Source organism: Vombatus ursinus, unplaced genomic scaffold (genome assembly GCF_900497805.2).
Source record: "Vombatus ursinus unplaced genomic scaffold, bare-nosed wombat genome assembly UNPS02004746.1, whole genome shotgun sequence".
NCBI lineage: Eukaryota > Metazoa > Chordata > Mammalia > Diprotodontia > Vombatidae > Vombatus > Vombatus ursinus.
This window is the reverse complement of record NW_020944524.1, coordinates 477,356-498,019: the sequence shown is the minus strand read 5'-3', so window position 1 is coordinate 498,019 and position 20,664 is coordinate 477,356. Positions and strand designations below refer to the sequence as shown.

General features: G+C 34.1%; 2 protein-coding genes across 3 annotated transcripts in view; one reads left to right on the top strand and one right to left on the bottom strand.

Annotated features, from left to right (window-relative positions):
* Positions 1 to 1,753, top strand: part of NID2 (nidogen 2) — a 133,474-nt gene extending 131,721 nt beyond the window's left edge. For both annotated transcript variants that reach the window (XM_027841629.1, XM_027841621.1), the window contains exons 19-20: positions 532 to 663; positions 997 to 1,753. In XM_027841629.1, the coding sequence (XP_027697430.1) occupies positions 532 to 652 (121 nt within the window). In that variant the 3' untranslated portion in view covers positions 653 to 663; positions 997 to 1,753. The remainder of the gene's footprint in view (positions 1 to 531; positions 664 to 996) is intronic.
* An 80-nt stretch (positions 1,754 to 1,833) lies between these two features.
* RTRAF (RNA transcription, translation and transport factor) overlaps positions 1,834 to 20,664 on the bottom strand; it is a 45,941-nt gene continuing 27,110 nt past the window's right edge. The window contains exons 7-8 of the mRNA XM_027841640.1: positions 2,520 to 2,568; positions 1,834 to 2,151 (exon numbers count right to left, since the gene is read on the bottom strand). Coding sequence (XP_027697441.1) covers positions 1,997 to 2,151; positions 2,520 to 2,568 — 204 coding nt within the window. The 3' untranslated portion in view covers positions 1,834 to 1,996. The remainder of the gene's footprint in view (positions 2,152 to 2,519; positions 2,569 to 20,664) is intronic.

Sequence of the window (20,664 nt, the reverse complement as noted above, 5' to 3'; positions counted from 1 at the left end):
AATACAATGCTATTATGCTTTTAAAAAGCATATAGTAAAAAGACTTCTGATTTTGAAGTACACTTAATAAAAATTGTGACTATGTAATACCAATTTTTTAATAGCAATTTGGGGGAATTTATGTTGTATCGCTGCCCTGGTACAAAGCCAAGAGAAGTCTAATATTTTTAAGTAAAGAGTATTAATATTTTCTTTGGATAATTATCTCAAATTTTGTTTACTCTTTCTTTAAAAGCATGAGACTGACATACAGGGTATAGATTTGTAGTTTATATAATTCTTTTTGCTTTAGTTTGTAAATAAAAGTTTGTGTGTGTATGCACGCACATGTGTAAGTCCAAGAAAAATCTGGAGTCAGCCAAAAAAAAAAATCACGAGATTGGTTTGAATTAACTAAAACATCTTTATAAGGATCAAAACTACCTTGCTATTTAAACCAACCCTTTGCCAAACCAATCTCTTCCGTGCCATGAGCTAAAATGAACTTTTTATACATAAAAAGACCTGTTTATTTATCCTTTCTGTTCCTAGGGATGGGGTTATAGCAGTAAATAAAGATAATGGCCAGTTTACTGATGAGTATCTTCCAGAACAAAGATCACATCTTTATGGAATAACTGCAATTTACCCTTACTGTCCTAAAGGCAAATGAACAATCTAGAGGTGAGCATCAAGGTCTCATTTTGTAAAACAGAGATTTTATCAAAGATGATGCATAGGAGCTAACTTTCTTGCTAGATATGCTGTTTGCTCCTGGAGTCCCATCACCCCACCAATGTGAGAGCCACTGGTAACCATAATAGTACACATGATTACAAGTCCCACTGCCATGAAAATTTGTAGCTATGCAATTACTTATTAATAGTCACTGAATCTTCCTTCTTGGCACACTACATGAAAAGGGGTCAGCTTCCCTGTATTTCTCCCTTTAAATCCCTGATAAAAACAAGAGTAAGAAAATAACTTTTTCCCCTTCCCTCTTCCTTCTCCCTACAGGAACAAAGTAATGAATTCTAAATAACAGAATTTTAACTCTGAAGACTATTTCCTACCAACAGTTTTGGAAAGTGAAGAAAATGAAAAAAACAGAATAAATGAAGGCTACTGCCAGTTTCTGGATATGCCACAAAATGACCTTTTAGAGGGCAAAGATTAGTAAGTGTATTCTGGGAAAGTTTTATACCTCAATCTTTACTACTGTATTTTCTAAAAACAAAAAAAAAAATAATTGATATTGATAAGGAAAAAATAAACTCCATTAAGTGCTATGAATAGAATTACTTTTAAGGTAAAATTCCTTAAAGAAAAATCAGTTAAATTTGAAATTTAAAGAATTTAAAGAAAAGAAATTTAAATTTAGATCAATTTTAGTTATAGGTTCTTCTTGGCTAAAAGAGTATTTTAACTAAAATATGTATTTAAAGAAGAAAATATAGTCCTAAAGATCACAAATGTCAATCACAAGCCTTGAAGAGGCTATGTAAGTAACATTAATGGGAAAAACCAATGTAATAAAGATTTTTGAAGTTCTAAATGTTGTCTTTTTACCTCACCACCAGTGAATTTCTTTTAGTATTTATATTAGAAGGTGCTAGAATAATTCAGTTTGTATTTTATAGTTCTTAAGTGCCTATATACCCATACTAGAAAGAATTACATTCATGTATACTTATAAGATATATTTCTATTCAAAGGTTCTGGATTACTTTAATAAAAACATTTAAGTTTTACTATCAGTGAGACAGTGTTGTTTATGACAAACTCAAGAATCATAATAAATAATATAATTTTAAATTCAATGCAGTCTCAAATATATAATCAAATCAGAACATGTCCATTTTTTTGATCTTTATTAAACAGAAAACACAATAGTAAGAATTCAAAATTTTCTGTTATTTTCCCTCCCCAGTCACATTTGACTGAAAATATATTGCCACAGTTATGCCAGAGTTCCTAGGTGTCCTAAGTAGATGAGAGGCTGTAATCCTAAATTTTTTTATCTTCCAACTTTTCCCAATCTGTGGTCTGTCTTTGGATCAGCGATAATTGCTTGAACAGCTACTATGGCTTCATTAATTTTTGTTTGTAGTTCTCTGAGTTCTTCTATATGTAGCAATCGAAGAATTTGGGCAGCTTCATTAAGAACAGCATCTATTTTATCATGAGAGAAAATATTGCATTGACATATACATAAGTAAATTATGTTTAAAATTACAACCTCCTAAATCATCTCTGAACATAATTTCAATCAACGTTTTTAAAAGTTATCAGACATGCATTAAAATTTGAAGACTAATTTTATGTCAATATTCTATATGCTTACAAAGAAACAGAATGGTTTATTTATGTCAGTGGATAATATGAAATCACTTTACAAAATCAGACTACTTATAGGATTGTGACTCTAGAGGTGGACCACAGAGTAGTCCAACCCCCTCATTTTACAGATAAGAAAACTGAGGGTCATACAAATTTATACTTGACTAGTTAGGACAAGCTCTTTAAAAAATAGCACTTACCTCCTGTATCAAACCCAAGGATATGCTTATCTAAAGCAACAGGTAAGCCCTTTAAAGAAAAAAAAAACCAGACAATAAGAAATGCTATTCTTATAATTAAGAAAAACATACTACTTAAAAAAATAAGGTAGAACTGACTCAGCTCAACAACATGGCACACTGCCCATTTCTGTACATGATTGCAACATTTTTCTTCCTTTATATTGTTACCACTCTAAAATGGGGGATTGGGAAGGATTAGAAGGTTTATAACGCAAGCTTCTTTGACTTCATTTACTAACATGGACTTCCTCCAAGAGTAACTCATAGCAAACTAAAATTACCTATTGCTGCTCTCCTATTATTTTTTAAATTCTTAGTCAAACCAAACAATAACTTTGGTATTGCTTCAACTCTGGGGCTTCCTCCACCTTAAGAATCAGCTGAGAGAAACAAAGAAGAAAGAACAGAGAAGATTGTGGAGTCAGCTTGGGTGGAGGTGAACTAGTCACTCCTTTAATTTAACCCTTTTTCTGCACACTGTCAGCCTAGATTATTGCAAAGGATAGGTTAAAAAAAGTTTAAAAAATGGGAAGAGGGATAAATTCTATGGTGATACAAATTTTTGGATGTTTCTTCTAAAAATATAGAGAAGGACGAAAGAGGGTAGAGTAATAGAAAAGCAAACACAGAAGCTATTATTTAATTTTAATTTGACCTATTATTAATATTTTCCTATTCATTTTGGTGCCAGTAAAAATATTTGATGTAAAATCTACCGAACAGATTGAAATCTTGTTTGTACAACTATGTAATGATCTTTACAAAAGAAAGCTAGAGAGAGACATAAAGACATGGTAGAGTAATGGTGTACTTAAAATGTAAGACAGGATTTGATTGTTTAGTATTAGATTTTAGCCATTGGTTCTGGCTAATTATAAGAGAGCAATTAGCATAAGGGAGGAAAAAAAGCTTGAGTAAAGTAAAAAAACTAATATTAATTGTCAAAGATGAAAAAGGTTATAGGTTATCAATGAAGTTAATTTAACAATATGATTAGACTAGACTTTTACATATTAACAAAAACTGAATAGATTCAGTGCTCAGTTCAGAAAGGGAATGTGAATGGTCCAGACTGCTTGAGCAACTAATTTCTTTATATAGTTTCAGGGACATTCCCACTTTCCATTGTCCCCATGCCCATCATCAACAGCCACCTTTTATATATTCTGCCTTTGCTTAGCTATGCATGGGCAATGGAACTCATTTTTTTCACTTGCCCTTCACACATGAGTATGTGTGAATGTGCACACAATGTGAATTTTAATAGAAGATGCCATGAGCATCTTATAATGAATAAATTATATAACTAAAGGAATGTGAAGAGAAATTCTTTAGAAAAATGTGATTAGGCCCTGATATTTGGTTACTTCAATTGAAGGTGGGAAAAGTGAGGATGTGAATAAATACATGGAAAAGCATGGTTCAGGAAAAAGAAATGACAGAGATAAAGGACTCACAGATTATATAAAAAAGCTTCACATCCTTATATCATGTACACTTTCAAAAAAGAAGTGGTAGGCACTGGAAATAGCAAGCACCTTCTTAAATATGGAGTGGGTATTCTACAGAGCACAGAAGAAAGGGTGGAAAGAACTTGGACATTTGGAGGGACAAGGTTGAAGGGGATGGGAATGGCTGGGGAGGGGATACAGGGTTTACACTTCAGCAGCCAGGGATTCAAACTCACTGAGACAAAGAATAATAGGGGATATAAATATTATTTGAGCAATAACTCTAACCAATTATTGAAAAGATATTTAATGAAAAGGCAAGAGATAAAACTGTTCAAAGCCCTTTTTTGAGGTACAGCCCTGTGGCAGGTGGTGGTGGCACGCCCCAGAAAACTTTAAGAAATCCATCTCAGAGTAGACAAGAGCAGGTAGAGCAGTTACCTAAGAGAGTTAGTTAGGAGGCAAAAGGTTGTAGAAGAAAGTGGGTTTGGTCTAGGGATGGTCTTTGAAGATCAAATGTGAATGGGATACAAGCCCAACAAGAATTCCTCAAAGAACTAAAAAATTATTTTCAAAATCAAACAAGAGTAACAGAGAAGAAATTAGGTAAATAAATAAAAGCAAGGAAAGAAAATTATGAAAATATAATTTACAGTGTGGTAAAAGAGGCACAAAAAAAAACACCGAAGAAAGTAACACCTTAAAAAAGAGACTGTCAAATGGGAAAAGCACAAAAGCTTACTGAAGAGAATCATTCCTTAAAAAAATCAGAGTGACTCCATGAGATGACAAGAAACAATAAAACAAAGTCAAAAGAATGAAAAAATGTGAAATATCTCACTGGAAAAATAACTGACCTGAAAAACAGATCCAGAAAAGATAATTTAAGAATTATTGGACTACTTGAAAGCCAAGAAATTATCAAGGAAAACTGCCCCATAAAGGAAAACAAATAGAAAGAATCCAAAGAGATCCCAAAGTAAAAATTCCCAAGAATATTAGAGCCAAATTCCAGAGTTCCAAGGTCAAAGAAAAAATACTTCAAGCAACCAGAAATAAACCATTCAAATACTGTGGAGCCACAAGTTCGGGATCACATAAGATTTAGCAACTACCATGTTAAAGGAACAAAAAGTTTAGAATAATAATCTGGTAGGCAAAAAGAGCTGGGATACAAAAAGAATAACCTAGCTAGCAAAACAATTTTCAGGGGGAAAATGGAAATTTAATGAAATAAGAGGATTTCCAGGCATTTCTAATGAAAAAATCAGAGGTGAATAGAAAATCTGACTTTCAAATACAAAACTCAAGAGAAACATAAAAAGGTAAAGATGAAAACGATCATAAGAGACTCAATAAGGTTAAACTCAATATCTTTCAGTAAAAGAAGATGAGTCAATTATGATGGCATGATGTAAAAAAAATTGGATAGGTGAAAAAGAGGGATGCCCTGGGAGATATAGGAAAGGTTGAGGAAGAATGGAGAGAACTAATTCAAACAAAAGAGGTACACAAGGAAGACGTTTTATACTGAAAGGGAAAATGGTGGGGAAAGGGGCTGGCAATGCTTGAAACTCACTCACAAATAAAGCCACATAAATCATTAGCGTTTTTATTTATTACCAAGAAAGCCCACAAGCAAGAGATAGAAAAAAAATTCCATTTAAAATAACTGTAGACAATATAAAATATTTGGGAGTCTACCTGCTAAGACAAACCCAGTAACTATATGAACATAACTACAAAACACTTTTCACACAAAATCAGATCTAAACAATTGCACAAATATCAATTATTGATGGGTAGAATGAACTGATGTAATAAAAATAGCAATCTGCAAATTGAGGGGATGCCCATCAATTGGGGAATGGATGAACAAGTTGTGGTATATGAAGGTAGTGGAATACTATTGTGCTATAAGAAATGATGAACAGCAGCACACATGAAATACCAGCACTAGGACCCCAGCTCAGCACTAAGTAAGCTGACAGACCCCTACAGCCTCCAGTTGACAGCACCTGAGGCCTCAGTACGCAAAGCCCATGGCCCCCAGAATAAAAACCTTGGGACAGTGCCCCCTGTACCTCAGAAAGCCAGGAAATAGGCAAACAAGATTAGCAAAAAGCAAAAATGAACACTTACTATACATTCTTTGCATGGAGACATGAAAATTAAAAAAAAAACCCTCAAAAGAGGACATTTTCAATAAACATACATTCAAAACGTCAAAAGAGAATATGAATTGATCTCAAACCCAAAAAGCCTTCTTGGAACAACTCAAGAAGGATTTTAAAAGTCAAATAAGAGAGGCAGAAGAAAAACTGGGAAAAGAAATGAAAGGTATGAGAGAGTCAACAGCTTGGAAAAATAAGGATGAAAATTGACTACAGAAAACAATTCCTTAAAATATACAATTGGCAGCTAAGATTCTCAAAATCTAACCACTGCTCAGATTCCTTAAGAACCTAGGCAATAGCTCACAAATGTTCAGATTCCTTAAGAGTCTGGCCAATATGGCAGATCTTTAATAAACCTTGTCTCTGGCTGAAAACAAAAACAAAAATACAATTGGCCAATTTGGGAAAAAAAAAATCCACTAAAGAAAACAACTCCAAAAAAAGTAGAACTGGCCAAATGGAAAAGGAAATACAAAGATGCACTAAAGAAAGGAACTCATTGAAAAGTACAATTGGCCAAATGGAAAAGGAGGTACAAAAGCTAACCTGAAGAAAGTAATTTGTTAAAAATTAAAAATTGGGCAAGTGGAAACTAATGACTTTATGGGACATCAAGAATCAGTCAAACAAAATCTGGAAAAATAGAAGAAAATGTAAAATACCTCATTGGAAAAACAACTGACATGGAAAATAGATCCAGGAGAGATAATTTAAGAATTATTGGTCTGCCCTGACAGCCATGATCAGAAAAAAACCCTGGACAACATCTTTCAAGAAATCATTGGGGCAGCTAGGTGGCGCCTTAAAAAGAAAAAACTTAAAAAAACTTAAAAAAAAAAAATTATCAAAAAAAAAAACCTGTCCTGAGGTCCCAGAACCAGAAGGTAAAATAATCATTGAAAGAATCCACCGAACACCTCCTGAAGGAGATCCCACAATAAAAATTCCAAGAAATATCGTCTCCAAATTCCAGAATTATCACGTCAAGGAGAAAATATGCAAGCAGCCAGAAAGAAACCATCTAAATATCATGAAACCACAGTCAGGATTTTGCAGGACCTAGCAGTTTTTACATTGAAGGATCAGAGGATCTGGAATATGATATTCCAGAAGGCAAATGACCTTGGACTGCAAACAAGAATTAACTACTCAGCAAAACTGAACCTAATGTTTCAGGGCAGGAGATGGACATTCAATGAAATAGAAGACTTCCAAATTTTCCTGATGAAAAATGCAGAGCTGAACAGAAAATCTGATCTTCAAATATAAGACTCAAGCATAAAAAGGTAAACAGGAAAGGGAAAAAAAAGTTATTTAGTAAGGTTTAACTGTTTACAACCCTACATGGGGGGGATGATACTTCTAACTCTTGAAAACTGTATCTTTATTATGACATTGAGAAGGGGCAGACATAGATGGTGGGTATAAGCTGACATTGATGTGATGATAAAAAAATTAAAGGGACAGCTAGGTGGTGCAGCAGATAGAGCTCCAGCCTTGGAGTCAGGAGGACCCGAGTTCAAAAAGGCAAAAAAAAAATAATAATAATTAAAGGGTTAAAAAAAAAGATTATACTGGAAGAAGAGGAAAGGAAGAGGCAGAAAAAGGTAAATTACGTGACATGAAATGGTGTAAAGATCGAAGTAGAGGGAAAAATGGGAGGGAGGCAAGCCTTGTTGGAACCCTATTCTGATGGGATTAGGCTCTAAGAGGGAATAACATACATACTCAATTGGGTACAGAAATCTTTTTTTTTTTTTTTTTTTTTTTGCTGGACAATGGGGTTAAAAGTGACTTGCCCAGGGTCACACAGCTAGTAAGTGTCAAGTGTTTGAGGCTGGATTTGAACTCAGGTCGTCCTGACTCCAGGGCCAGTGCTCTATCCACTGTACCACCTAACTGCCCCTGGGTGCAGAAATCTATCTTCTCCTACAGGAAGTAGGAGGGGAAAGGGGAAAGAAAAAGGAGGGGGTAGATAAAAGAGAGGGAAGAAGTACTAGGGGAAAGGGAAAAGAAAAGGGAAGGGAACTGATAGAAAGGAGGGTAGATTCAGGGAGGTGGTGATAAGAAGCAAAGGAAAGGGAGGAAGGAAAGGAAGAAAGGAGAGAGAAAAACATAAATGGGGGGAAAGAGGATGAGGAGAAAGACAGTAATAATAACTGTTAAAGTAAATGGAATGAACTCTCCCATAAAAAAAGCAGATAGCAGAATGGATTAAAAACGATAATCCTACAATATGTTGTTTACAAGAAAACATCTGAAGCAGAGAGATACATACAGATTAAAGGTAAAAGGCTGGAGCAGAATACATTATGCTTCAGCTGAAGTAAAAAAAAGTAGAGGTAGCAATTCTGATCTCAGGCAAAGCAAAAGCAAAAATGGATCTAATAAGGACAGCTAGGTGGCGCAGTGGGTAGAGCTCCAACCTTAAAATCAGGAGGACCTGAGTTCAAATCCTGCTTCAGACACTTGACACTTACTAGCTGTGTGACCCTGGGCAAGTCACTTAACCCCAACTGCCTCACCAAAAAGCACAAAAAAAAAAAAAGAAAAGAAAAGAAAAGAAAAAAATGGATCTAATTAAAAGAGATAAGGAAACTACATCCTGCTAAAAGGTACCATAGACAATGAAGTAATATCATAACTAAACATATATGCACCAAGTGGTATACCATCCAGATTTTTAAAGGAGAAGTTAAGGGAGTTACAAGAAGAAATAGACAGCAAAATTATACTAGTAGGACCTCAACCTCCCCATCTCAGAACTAGATAAATTAAACCACAAACTAAACAACAAAGAAGTTAAGGAGCTGAATAGAATCTTGGAAAAGTTACATATGGTAGACATCTGAAGAAAATTAAATGGGGATAGAAAGGAATATACCTTTTATGAGAGGTACATGCAGGGCACCTACACAATAACTGACCATGTACCAGGGCATAAAAGCCTCAATCCAATGCAGAAAGGCAGAAATGTTAAATTAATTTTAAATTAAATTAAATTTTAATTTAAATTAAATATTAAATTAAATTCTAAGATCATGATGAAATAAAAATTACATGTAATAAAGAGCCATGGAAAGGCAGACTAAAAACTAACTATAAATTAAATAATCTAATCCTAAAGAATGAGTGGGTCAAACAACAAATCATAGAAACAATCAATAACTTCATCCAAGAGAATGACAATCATGAGACAACATATCAAAACTTATGGGATGCAGTCAAAGCAGTTCTTAGGGGAAATTTTATATCTCTAAATGCTTACATGAATAAAATAGAGAAAGAACAGATCAATGAACTGGGCATGCAACCAAAAAAGGTAGAAAAAGAACTAATTAAAAATCCTTAATTAAATAGCAAAGTAGAAATTCTGAAAATCAAAGGAGATTAGTAACATTGAAATTAAGAAATCTATTGAACTAATAAAATTAAGAACTGGTTTTATGAAAAAAAATAGATAAACCTTTGGTTAATTTGATTAAAAAAATAAGAAAACCAAATTATCAGTATTAAAAATGAAAAAGGTGAATTCACCACCAATGAAGAGGAAATTAAAACAATAATTAGGGAACTATTTTGCCCAACCGTATGCCAATAAATATGACAGTCTTAGTGAAATGGATGAATATTTACAAAACTAAAAATTGCCCAGATTAGAGGAAATAAAATACTTAACCCTATTTCAGAAAAAGAAATTGAACAATCCATCAATGAACTTCCTAAGAAAAAAATCTCCAGGATTAGATGGATTTACAAATGAATTCTACCAAACATTTACAGAACAATTAATTCTAATACTCTATAAACTATTTGGAAAAACAGGCGAAGAAAGAGTTGCACCAAATTCTTTTTATGATACAAATATAGTTTTCACACCTAAACCAGGAAGAGTCAAAACAGAGAAAGAAAATTATAGACCAATTCCTCTAATGAATATAGATGTAAAAATTTTAAATAAAATATTAGTAAAGAGGTGACAGCAACTTACCACAAGGATAATACATTATGACCAGGTGGGATTTATGACAGGAACGAAGGGCTGGTTCAATATCAGGAAAATTATCAGCATAACTGACCACAGCGATTTCAAAATTAATAGAAATCATAGGATTATCTCAATAGATGCAGAAAAAGCTTTTGACAAAGTACAGCACCCATTCCTATTAAAAACACTTCAGAGAATAGAAATAAATGGAGTTTTCCTTAAAATGATGAGTAGCATCTACCTAAAACCATAATCAAACATGATATGTAATGGGGATAAGTTAGAAGCATTTCCAATAAGATCAGAAGTGAAACAAGGATGGATGTCCATTACCACCACTGTTATTTAGTAATGTACTACAAATGTTAGCTTTAGCAATGAGAAGAAAAAGAAATTGAAAGAATTAAAATAGGTAATGAAGAAATAAAGCTACCAGTCTCTAAAGATAATATGATGATATACTTAGAGAATCATCTAAAAAACTACTTGAAATATTAAACAACTTTAGCAAAGTTGCAGGACATAACATTAACCCACATAAATTCATTGGCATTTCTATATATTACTAACAAAGCCCGACAGCAAGAGATAGAGAAATTCCATTTAAAATAATGTAGACAATGTAAGATATTTGGGAGTCTACCTCCCAAGACAAACCCAGGAACTATGTGAACACAATTACAAAACACTTTTCACACAAATAAAATCAGATCTAAATAACTGGAAAAGTATCAATTGCTTGTGGGTAAGCCGAGCTAATATAACAAAAATGATAATTCTACCTAAATTAATTTACTTATTCAGTGCCATACCAAACTACCAACAAATTGCTTTATAGAGCTAGAAAAATAATAACAAAATTCACCTGGAAGAACAAAAGGTCCAAAATATCAAGGAAATTAATGAAAAGAAATGCAAGGGAAGGTGGCCTAGCCATACTAGATCTAAAACTGGATTATAAAGCAGCAATCTTTAAAATTACTTAGTACTGGCTAAGAAATAGAGTGGTGGATCCGTGGAATAGGTTAGGTACACAAGACGTAGGAGTCAATGACAATAGTAATCTACTGTTTGACAAACCAAAAGGTTCCAGATTCTGAGATAAGAACTCAGTATCTGAAAAAAACTGCTGGGAAAACTGGAAAATACTATGACAGAAACTATAGACATAGACCAACATCTTACACCATATACCAAGATTAAGTCAAAATGGGTACACAAAAATAAGCAAATCAGGAGAGCAAGGAATAGTTTACCTGTCAGTCCTATGGAGAGGGGAAGAATTTATGACCAAACAAGGGATAGTGGACATTATGAAATGCAAAATGGATAATTCTGATTACATTAAATTAAAAAAGTTTTTGCACAAACAAAGCCAATGCAATCAAAATTAGAAGAGAAGCAGACAGCTAAGAAGCAATTTTTATAGCCAGTATCCCTGATAAAGGACTCAATTCTAAAATATATAGAGAAATAAGTCAAATTTATAAGAATACAAGTAATTCCCCAATTTATAAATTATCAAAGGATATGAACAGGCAGTTTTCAGATATAGAAATTAAAGCTATCTATAGTCATATGAAGAAATGCTCTAAATCACTACTGATTAGAGAAATGCAAATCAGAACAACTCTCAGGTACCACATCACACCTATCAAATTGGCTAACATGACAAAACAGGAAAACGATAAAAATCGAGAAGATGTGGAAAAATTGGAACACTAATGTATTGTTGGTTGAGTTGTGAACTGATCCAACCATTTTGGAGAGTAATTTGGAACTATGCCCAAAGGGCTATAAAATTGTGCATACCGTTTGACTTAACAATACCACTTCAAGGTCTGTATCCCAAAGACATCATAAAAATGGAAAAAGGATCCACTTCTACAAAAATATTTATAGCAGCTCTTTTTGTGGTGGCCAAGAATTAGAAACTGAAGGGATGTGGAATACTATTGTTCCAGGAGAAATGATGAGCAGGCTGATTTCAGAAAAATCTAGAAAGACTTATATGAACTAATGCAGAGTGAAGTGAGCAGAAGCAGGAGAACGTTATACACAATAACAGCAACATTGTGCAATGACCAACTTTGATAGTCTTGGCTCTTCTCAGCAATGCAAGGATCTAAGACAACTCCAAAAGACCTATGATGGAAAATGATATCCACATCCAAAGAAAGAACTATGGAGTCTGAATACAGATTGAAGCATAATATTTTTTTGTTTGTTTCTTCTTCCTTGTGGTTTTTCCCTTTGGTCCTAATTCTTCTTTGCAACATGACTAATATGGAAATATGTTTAATGATTGTACATGTATAGCCTATATCAGACTACTTGCTGTCTTGTGGAGGGGAAAGAAAGAGAGAGAGAAAAAATATTGGAACTCAAAATCTTATAAAAGTGAATGGTGAAAACTAACTTTACATGTACTTGGGAGAAATAAAATAGTATTAAGTGGAAAAAAATAAAACAAATGACAATTCTACCTAAATGAATTTACTTATTCAGTGCCATACAAATCAAACCACCAAAAGACACATGATTGAAAAATGCTATCCACATCCAGAGAAATAACTAAAGTCCAAATGCAGATCAAAGCATACTATTTTCACTTATTTTTTGTTTTTTTTTTCTTCCTTGTGGTTTTCCTTTTTTGTTCTGATTCTTCTTTCACAACATGATGAATGTGGAAATATGTTTAACATTACTGCACATGTATAACCTATATCAGACTGCCCTATGTCTTGAGGAGGGGAGAGTATAAGGAGGGAGAGAGAAAAAATTGACACTCAAAATCTTATAAAAAATGAATGTTGAAAACTATCTTGACACGTAATTGGAAAAAATAAAATACTACTTACAAAAAAAGAAAAAAGAAACTAGAACTCAACAATATATATTTACTATAAATATACTTAAAATAGAGAGATACACAATTAAAATAAGAAGTTAAAGTAGAACCTATTATGTTTAAACTGAAATAAAAAAGGCAGGGTAGCAATCATGATCTCAGGCAAAGCAAAAGCAAAAACAGACCAAATTAAAAGGGATAAGCAGGAAAACTTATCTTGCTAAAAGGAACCATATATAATGAAGTAATATCAATACTAAACATATATACACTAAATGGCAGAGCATCTAAATTCTTAAAGGAAATGTTAAAAATTAATTACAGGAGGAAACAGACAGTAAAACTACAACAGAGGAGGGCCTTGAGTTTCCCCTCTCAGAGTTATATAATCCTAACCATAAAATGAATAAGAAGTCAGGGAGATAAACAGAATCCTAGAAAAGTTAGATATGACATTTCTCTGGAGAAAATGGAATGGGAATAGAAAGGAGTATACCTTTTTCTTAGCTGTATATGGCACCTTCACAGAAACTGACAATCTACTGGGTCATGGAAATCTTACAACCAAATGAAGAAAATCAGAAATATTAAATGCACCATTTTCAGATGCATCAAATTGCAAAAAAAAAAAAAAAAGTAATAAAAATTATGTTTAATAAAAGGCTGTGGAAGCACAGATTAAAAGCTAGTTGGAAACTAAATAATCTAATCCTAAATAATCAGTGAGTCAAAGAACAAGTAATAGAAACAATCAATAATTTCATTAACAAGAATGAAAACAATGAGACAACGTGCCTAAATTTGTGGGATAGTCAAAGCAGTACTTAGGGGGAAAATTAATCTCTAAATGTGTATATCAATAAAAGACAGAAAGAGCACATCAATGAATTGTTCATGCAAGTAAAGAAAACTAGAAAGAACAAACTTAAAATCCCTAATTAAGCAATCCTGAAAATCAAAGGAGAAATTAATAAAACTGAAAGGAAAAACAATAACATTGAAATACACTGAAATAATAAATAAAACTAGAAGCTGGTTTAATGAAAAAAATAGATGAACCATTAGTTAATTTGATTTTTAAAAATATAAAAGAAAACTAATTTACTAGAATCAAAAATAAAAAAGGCGAATGCACCATCAATGAAGATGAAATTAAAACAATTAGGAGTAATTTTGCTCAATTGTATGATAGCAAAACTGACAGTTTAAGTGAAATGGATGAATATCTACAAAAATATAAACTCCTCAGACTAACATAAGAGGAGTAGAACATTTAAATAACCCTGTCTTTTAGAAGATAAAAACTGAAGAAGCCATCAATCCCTAAGAAAAAATCTCAAGGACTGGATGAATTCTAACAAACATTTAATGTACAATTAATCACAATACTATAGAAACTATTTTAAAAAATAGACAAAGAAGTCCTACAAATTCCTTTTATGAATCAAATATGTTTTGATACCTAAACCAAGAAGACAAAAACAGAGAAAGAAAACTATAATATAGACCAATTTCCTTAATGAACATCAATGCAAACATTTTAAATAAAATACTTACAAGAAGATTACAACAATATAACACAGAGATCATACACTATGATGAGGCAGAATTTATACTAGGAAGGCAGGGCTGGTTCAATATTAGGAAACCTATAAGCATAACTGACTATATCCATAATGATAAAAGCAAAAATCATATGATTGTCTCAACAGCTGCAGAAAAAAGCTTTTGACAAAATACAACATTCATTCCTATTAAAAATCCTAGAAACCACAGCAATCCATGGAACCTTTCTTAAAATGATAAGCGGTATCTATCTAAAACCAACAACAAACATTATTTGTAACAGTGATAAATCTGAAGCCTTCCCAATGAGACTAGGATTCAGGCAATGATGTCCATTATCACCACTATTTTTCAATATTGTAGTAGAAATGCAGACTATAGTAATGACACAAGAAAAAGAAATTGAAGGAATTAAAATCGACAATAAGGAAACAAAACTATCACTCTGCTGATAAAATGACGGTATACTTGGAGAATCCTTGAGAAGCAACTAAAAAACTAGTTGAAACTATTAACACTTTCAGAAAAGTTTCAGGATACAAAATATACAAAACTCAGCAGACAATAACGGTAACTGCAGACAACATAAAATACTTGGGGTCTACTTGCCAAGACAAATGAACACAGCTGCAAAACACTTTTCACATAAATCACATAGATCTAAACAATTAGAGAAACATTAATTGCTCATGGATAGGCTGACATAATAAAAATGACAATTTTACTTAGATTAATTTACTTATTCAGTGCCATACCAATCAAACTACCAAAGAATTGTTTTATAGAGCTAGAAAAAATAGTAACAAAATTCACGTGGAAGAATAAAAGGTCAAGAATATAAAGGAAATCAATGAAAGAAAATGTGAAGGTGGCCTAGCAATACCAGATTTCAAATTATATTAAAAAACAGTAATCAACACAATTTGGTACTGGCTAAGAAGCAGAGTGGTAGATCAGCTGAGATATATAATACATAGTATTGTGACAGTAGTAAATGACCCAAGTAATCTAGTGTTTGCTAAACCCAAAGATCCAAGCTTTTGGGATAAGAACTCAACATTGGACAAAAATTGCTGAGAAAACTGAAAGGTTGTTAGGCAGAAACTAGGCATAGACCAATTATCTCACACCTTATACCAAAATAATGTCAAAATAGATACATGATTTAGACATAAAGGGTGATATCAAAAGTAAACTACAAAAGCATGGAAAAATATTACAGTCAGATGCATGAAAATGGTAAGAGTTTATAACCAATCAAGAGATAGAGGAAATCAAGGGAAATAAAATAAATAATTTTGATTACATGAAATTAAAAAGCTTTTGCACAAATAAAATCAATATAGCCAAAATTATATGGAAAACAGGAAACTGGGGGGGGGGATTTATAGCAACTCACCTATAAAAGTCTCATTTCTCAAATATAACAGAGAATTGTGTCAAGTTTATGAAAATAAGAGCCATTCTCCAAGTGATAAATGGTCAAAGGACATGAACAGGCAGTTTTCAGAAGAAATCAAAGCTATCGATATTTACATGAAAAAATTTGCTCTAAAATCACTACTGACAAGAGAAATGAAAAATAAAAATAAAACAACTCTTAAGATACCACTTTACACCTACCTACTCTGCTGCTTGTGCTAATTTTGACCTAAGAATTAACATTAAGAAAACAGAGGCTTTCCACCAGCCCGGATTACACCATCCATCAGTTAAAGCAAATGAGGAAATTCTGAATACTGTAGATAAGTTAAATAGATGATGAGCTTGATGCACACATTGCCAGTTATTTGACTGCCTACCAAACTGAGGGTCTACAGAGCTGTTTTGCTGACCTCACTGTTGTATGCTGTGAAACCTGGACAGTCTAACAGCAACATGGCAAGAAACTGATTCACTTCCATTTGAATTGTCTTAGGAAGATTCTGAGGATCACCTAACAAGATAAGATACTGGACACTGAGGTTCTTTCTTGAGCTAAACTGCCAGGCGTTCAAACACCAACTCTGATGAGCTGACCACATTGTTCGAATGCCAAACACAAGTCTGCCTAAAAGATTATGTTATGGAGAACTCACCCAAGGCAGGCACTCACATGGTGGTCAGAAGAAGTAAAGGCAGAACACTCTCAAGGTTTCTCTGAAGAACTGTCAAATAATTGCATGTGAGACACTGGCAAAGTTCTACCCAACATGGCATGCCTGTATCAAAGAAGGTGCTATGCTCCAGGAAAGCAGAATTTCAGTGGCTCAAAAGAAACATGAAATGCGCAAATTTAGAGACATCTCCACTCCAAATGTTCATCTGGACTACTTGTGCCCAACCTGCGGTAAAGCCTTCCAAGCTTGTACTGATGTGATCAGCCACACCCAGATGGAGTATCTTGATTACAATACAGTGATGTAATTTTGGTCTTCTTTGAGAACAAATGACTAAAGCCAACCAATTTCCAAGGAGTCTATTTCTTGGATAAGGATTACCACATTTTGTAGTAAGATATTAATTCTCCTTCTAAGTCTTCCTAGATAGCTTTAATTTCATTTCTTGCTTCATTTCTGTTAAACACTCATATAGTTTTTAGAGTCAAGCTATTTTCATTCCTGAGGCTGTTTTTTATTTGTTTGTTTTTGTTTTCTTTTCTTCTAGGTTCTCCACTTTGATAATTATTAGGCCAAAATATTTCCTCAGTGCATTTCTTCTTCTGAGCCTTAGTTTTTGACCTGGGATTTATGTCTAGGACCAGCCTCCCCTGTGGACCTCTCCACTTCCTTCATTCATGGATGGCATATTCAGACCTTGTTTAGTCCAGACCTCAATTTCCAGGGTTCTTGCTGCTGGCTTCTACTTCCCTTAATAGGTCTGCATGTGTTGGTAGCCTTCATTGTTCCCGGTCAGACTGACTATCCCTGATCCCTGATTGGGGTACTGGGTAATTTTTTTTCCCCTCAATGAAGCTTCCATGATCACGGTGCTATCTCTTTTGAGTTCCCTAAGGCTTTGGGTCCCAGGACTCACACAGTCAAGGTGTTGCTGTAGTTAACTGCCCCTATTGTTCTGGGGGTCTCCATCAGGACACTGTGATCTACTAAGATATTATAATCATGACACTACCTCTTTTGTTGTCCCTGGACACCTCTGGTCCAGTCACTCCATTAGTCTTGCTTCCTTGGAATTTTCCTGGTCAGACTGCTCCTGAGAGTTCTAGCACTGAGTTTTGTGATTTGTTTAACTACACTAGTTCTGGCTTTTTAGAAAAACTCCTCTTCCAGTGACAGATTTTGGTTATCTCATTGTTTTGTTCACTCTTGGGCTAGACAAAGGAATTTATGAAAGGTTCTCTTTGAATTTTTGGTCACTATTTGATCTAGTGCTCTTTTTAGATCACTGCTAGAGTAAAAGCGGGAGAGGAGAGCTCTTCTGTACCTTTCATTAGGGCATTGTACTTGGAAGTGAGGACATTAGACCTAATAATTAAGAGATCAATGGTAAGGATGGAACCAAGATGGCTTAGTGGTAGGAAGCAATACAGTAAGCTCCCCCAACAAGACTTTCAAACAGATTGAGAAAATGCACTCGGTCAAATCCTGATGGAGAAATCCAGAAAAAGTTACAAGTAGTCATTTGGCCAGCTCCACTAAGTATAAAAAGAAATACAGAGTAGTCAGCACACAATGAGGACAGAGTGGGGTCAGAAGCATACCACAGGCAACACTCTAGTACCCAGAGAGAGGGTATGCAACAGGGCAAGAGGATATTCCAGACCCATAGAAGGGTACCACCAAATGCATATTGGGATACTGTGATGGTAACAGTTGTAAACTGGCAGTCTTGTCATTCACTACCCTTTGGCTCACAAATCCTGAGCAGACCAGAAGAAAACTTGCACACAGGCATGATGTTCCCAGGTAGGAGTCCTTGGCTGGTGTAGCAAAGCACACACAGCAAAGCAATGTGGCTCAGACCTCAGGTGCAGAGCAGGTTCTCATTTCCAGCATCTAGCCCAACCTGTAGAGGAATAACCAAGCCAAGAATCTCAGATCAAAATGGAGCCTACAATTTTACTACTAAGAACCAACACAACTTTTCAGCTGACTGATAGGAGCTAAATCCAGCAGCACACTTTATCCTGGATCAGAACACTATGAAAACACTGAAAACTTGCAAGTCCCCAACCTGTCCCTGAGATCCTAGAATAACACAATAGTCAATGCCCCAAGAAAGCAGTAACAGAACCAGCCCAGACTTTCTCTCCAGAAGTGACAAAGAGACCAGCCCTAACACTGAGTCTGGAGTTAGAAAGTAGGCTGGAAGAATGAGAGGAAAAAAAAAAACACCATAAAAAGCTATGAAACTGAAGCCAAAACCCAGATGAAGAGAATGACCCTAAAATATCTACAAGGAAAGCCTCAGAGAAAAACACAGCATGAGCACAAACTCAACTAGAAAGCCTTCAAGAAATGGTTCTGTTGATGGAATGAGTATTTGAGGGGGAAAAAAAAGAAAAGAAATAAGAGCTATGGAAGAAAACTGGAAAAGGAATTAACACCTTGATGTAAGAGGTCCAAAACCTTACCCAAGCAATAATTTCCCTGAAAATTAGACCAGACCAAATGATGTCCATTCATGATGTCCATGAATCTATGAAGGCAATAAACAATATTAAAAGAAAGTCAAAAGACTGAAAAAATATAAGGAAATGAAAGGTAGAAGACCTGGCAAGGAGAAAAAAATTTTAAAATTACTGAATTTTCTAAATACTATGGCTAAAAAAAGCCTAAAAATCCTATTAAAAGAAATCTTGAAAGAAAACCTCCCAGATCCCTTAGATTCAAAAGAGAAATTAAAAATTAGAGAAATTCAACTGTTACTTCTTGAAAAAAATCCCAAAATGAAAACTCTTAAGAACATCACAGTCAAAATCCAGAGCTTCTAAGACAAAGAAAAAATATGCAAGGAGCCAGAAAGAATGAATTCAAGTACCAAAGAGTCACAGTTAGCAGTCATCACTATAAAATAATGGCGGATTTGGAACATAAATTCTCTATTTTCTGATATATATCTCTCTTCTGGAATATCCAGAAGGAAAAGGTTATTGGCTTACAGCTAAAGGTAACCTATCTAGCATAGACGGACCTTTAATGAAATAGAGAACTTCCAAGCATTCCTAATGAAAACACCGGAGCTGCATAGAAATGTTGAAATTCAAACACAAAAATGAAGAGAAATATGAAAAGTTACATGAATGAAACATGAATGAACAATGATAAAGGACTAAACAAGGATAAACTAAGGCTTACATTCAAATATGGGAAGATAATACCTCTATTCCCTCTGAATTCTAACACCATCAGGGGTCATACTAGTCGAACCAGGCAAAGCCTGGTAGTGCTTCTTCTACATCTTGACAATCTTAAGAAAATAACTGCAAGAGAGTGGAAGAAGAATACACTGGGCAAGGAAAGGAGGAAAAATTAAGAGGAGAATGGAAAGAAATGTTGGGGAAAATGATATTATATAATAGAATCCTCAAGCAGACATTTCTACAAATAGTGAGAAGAGAGTAGAAGGGAATAGCTGGCACTTGAACCTCACTTTCATCTGAATGGCCAAAAGAAAGAATACACACATGCACGTGAGCACGCACAAAGACACACGTACACAAACTGGGTAAAAACATACATTTCATTACACAAGGAACTAGGAGAGGGAAGAATTAGAAAGGAAGGTAAGTTAAGGGAGGGAGCAATCACAAGCAAAACAAACTCTTAAGTTGTACAAAAATATTTATAGCTCTTTTTGTGGTTGAAAAGAATAGGAATGAGATGCCAAAAAATTAAGGAATCAAGAAACAATCCGTGATATATAAATGTGATAGAATATTATTATGTCAAGCTCTTCTCAGTTCTATGACCAATGATAATTCCAAAAGAAATGTTGAAGTGGAGAACTAAGAATGCATAATGAGACAAAATATTTTTGAATATGGCCAACATAGGAAGTTGTTTTGATCAACTATACATGTTTTGAGTAACAAAGTAATTCTGTTTTGTTTTTTAACTTGTGTTCTCAA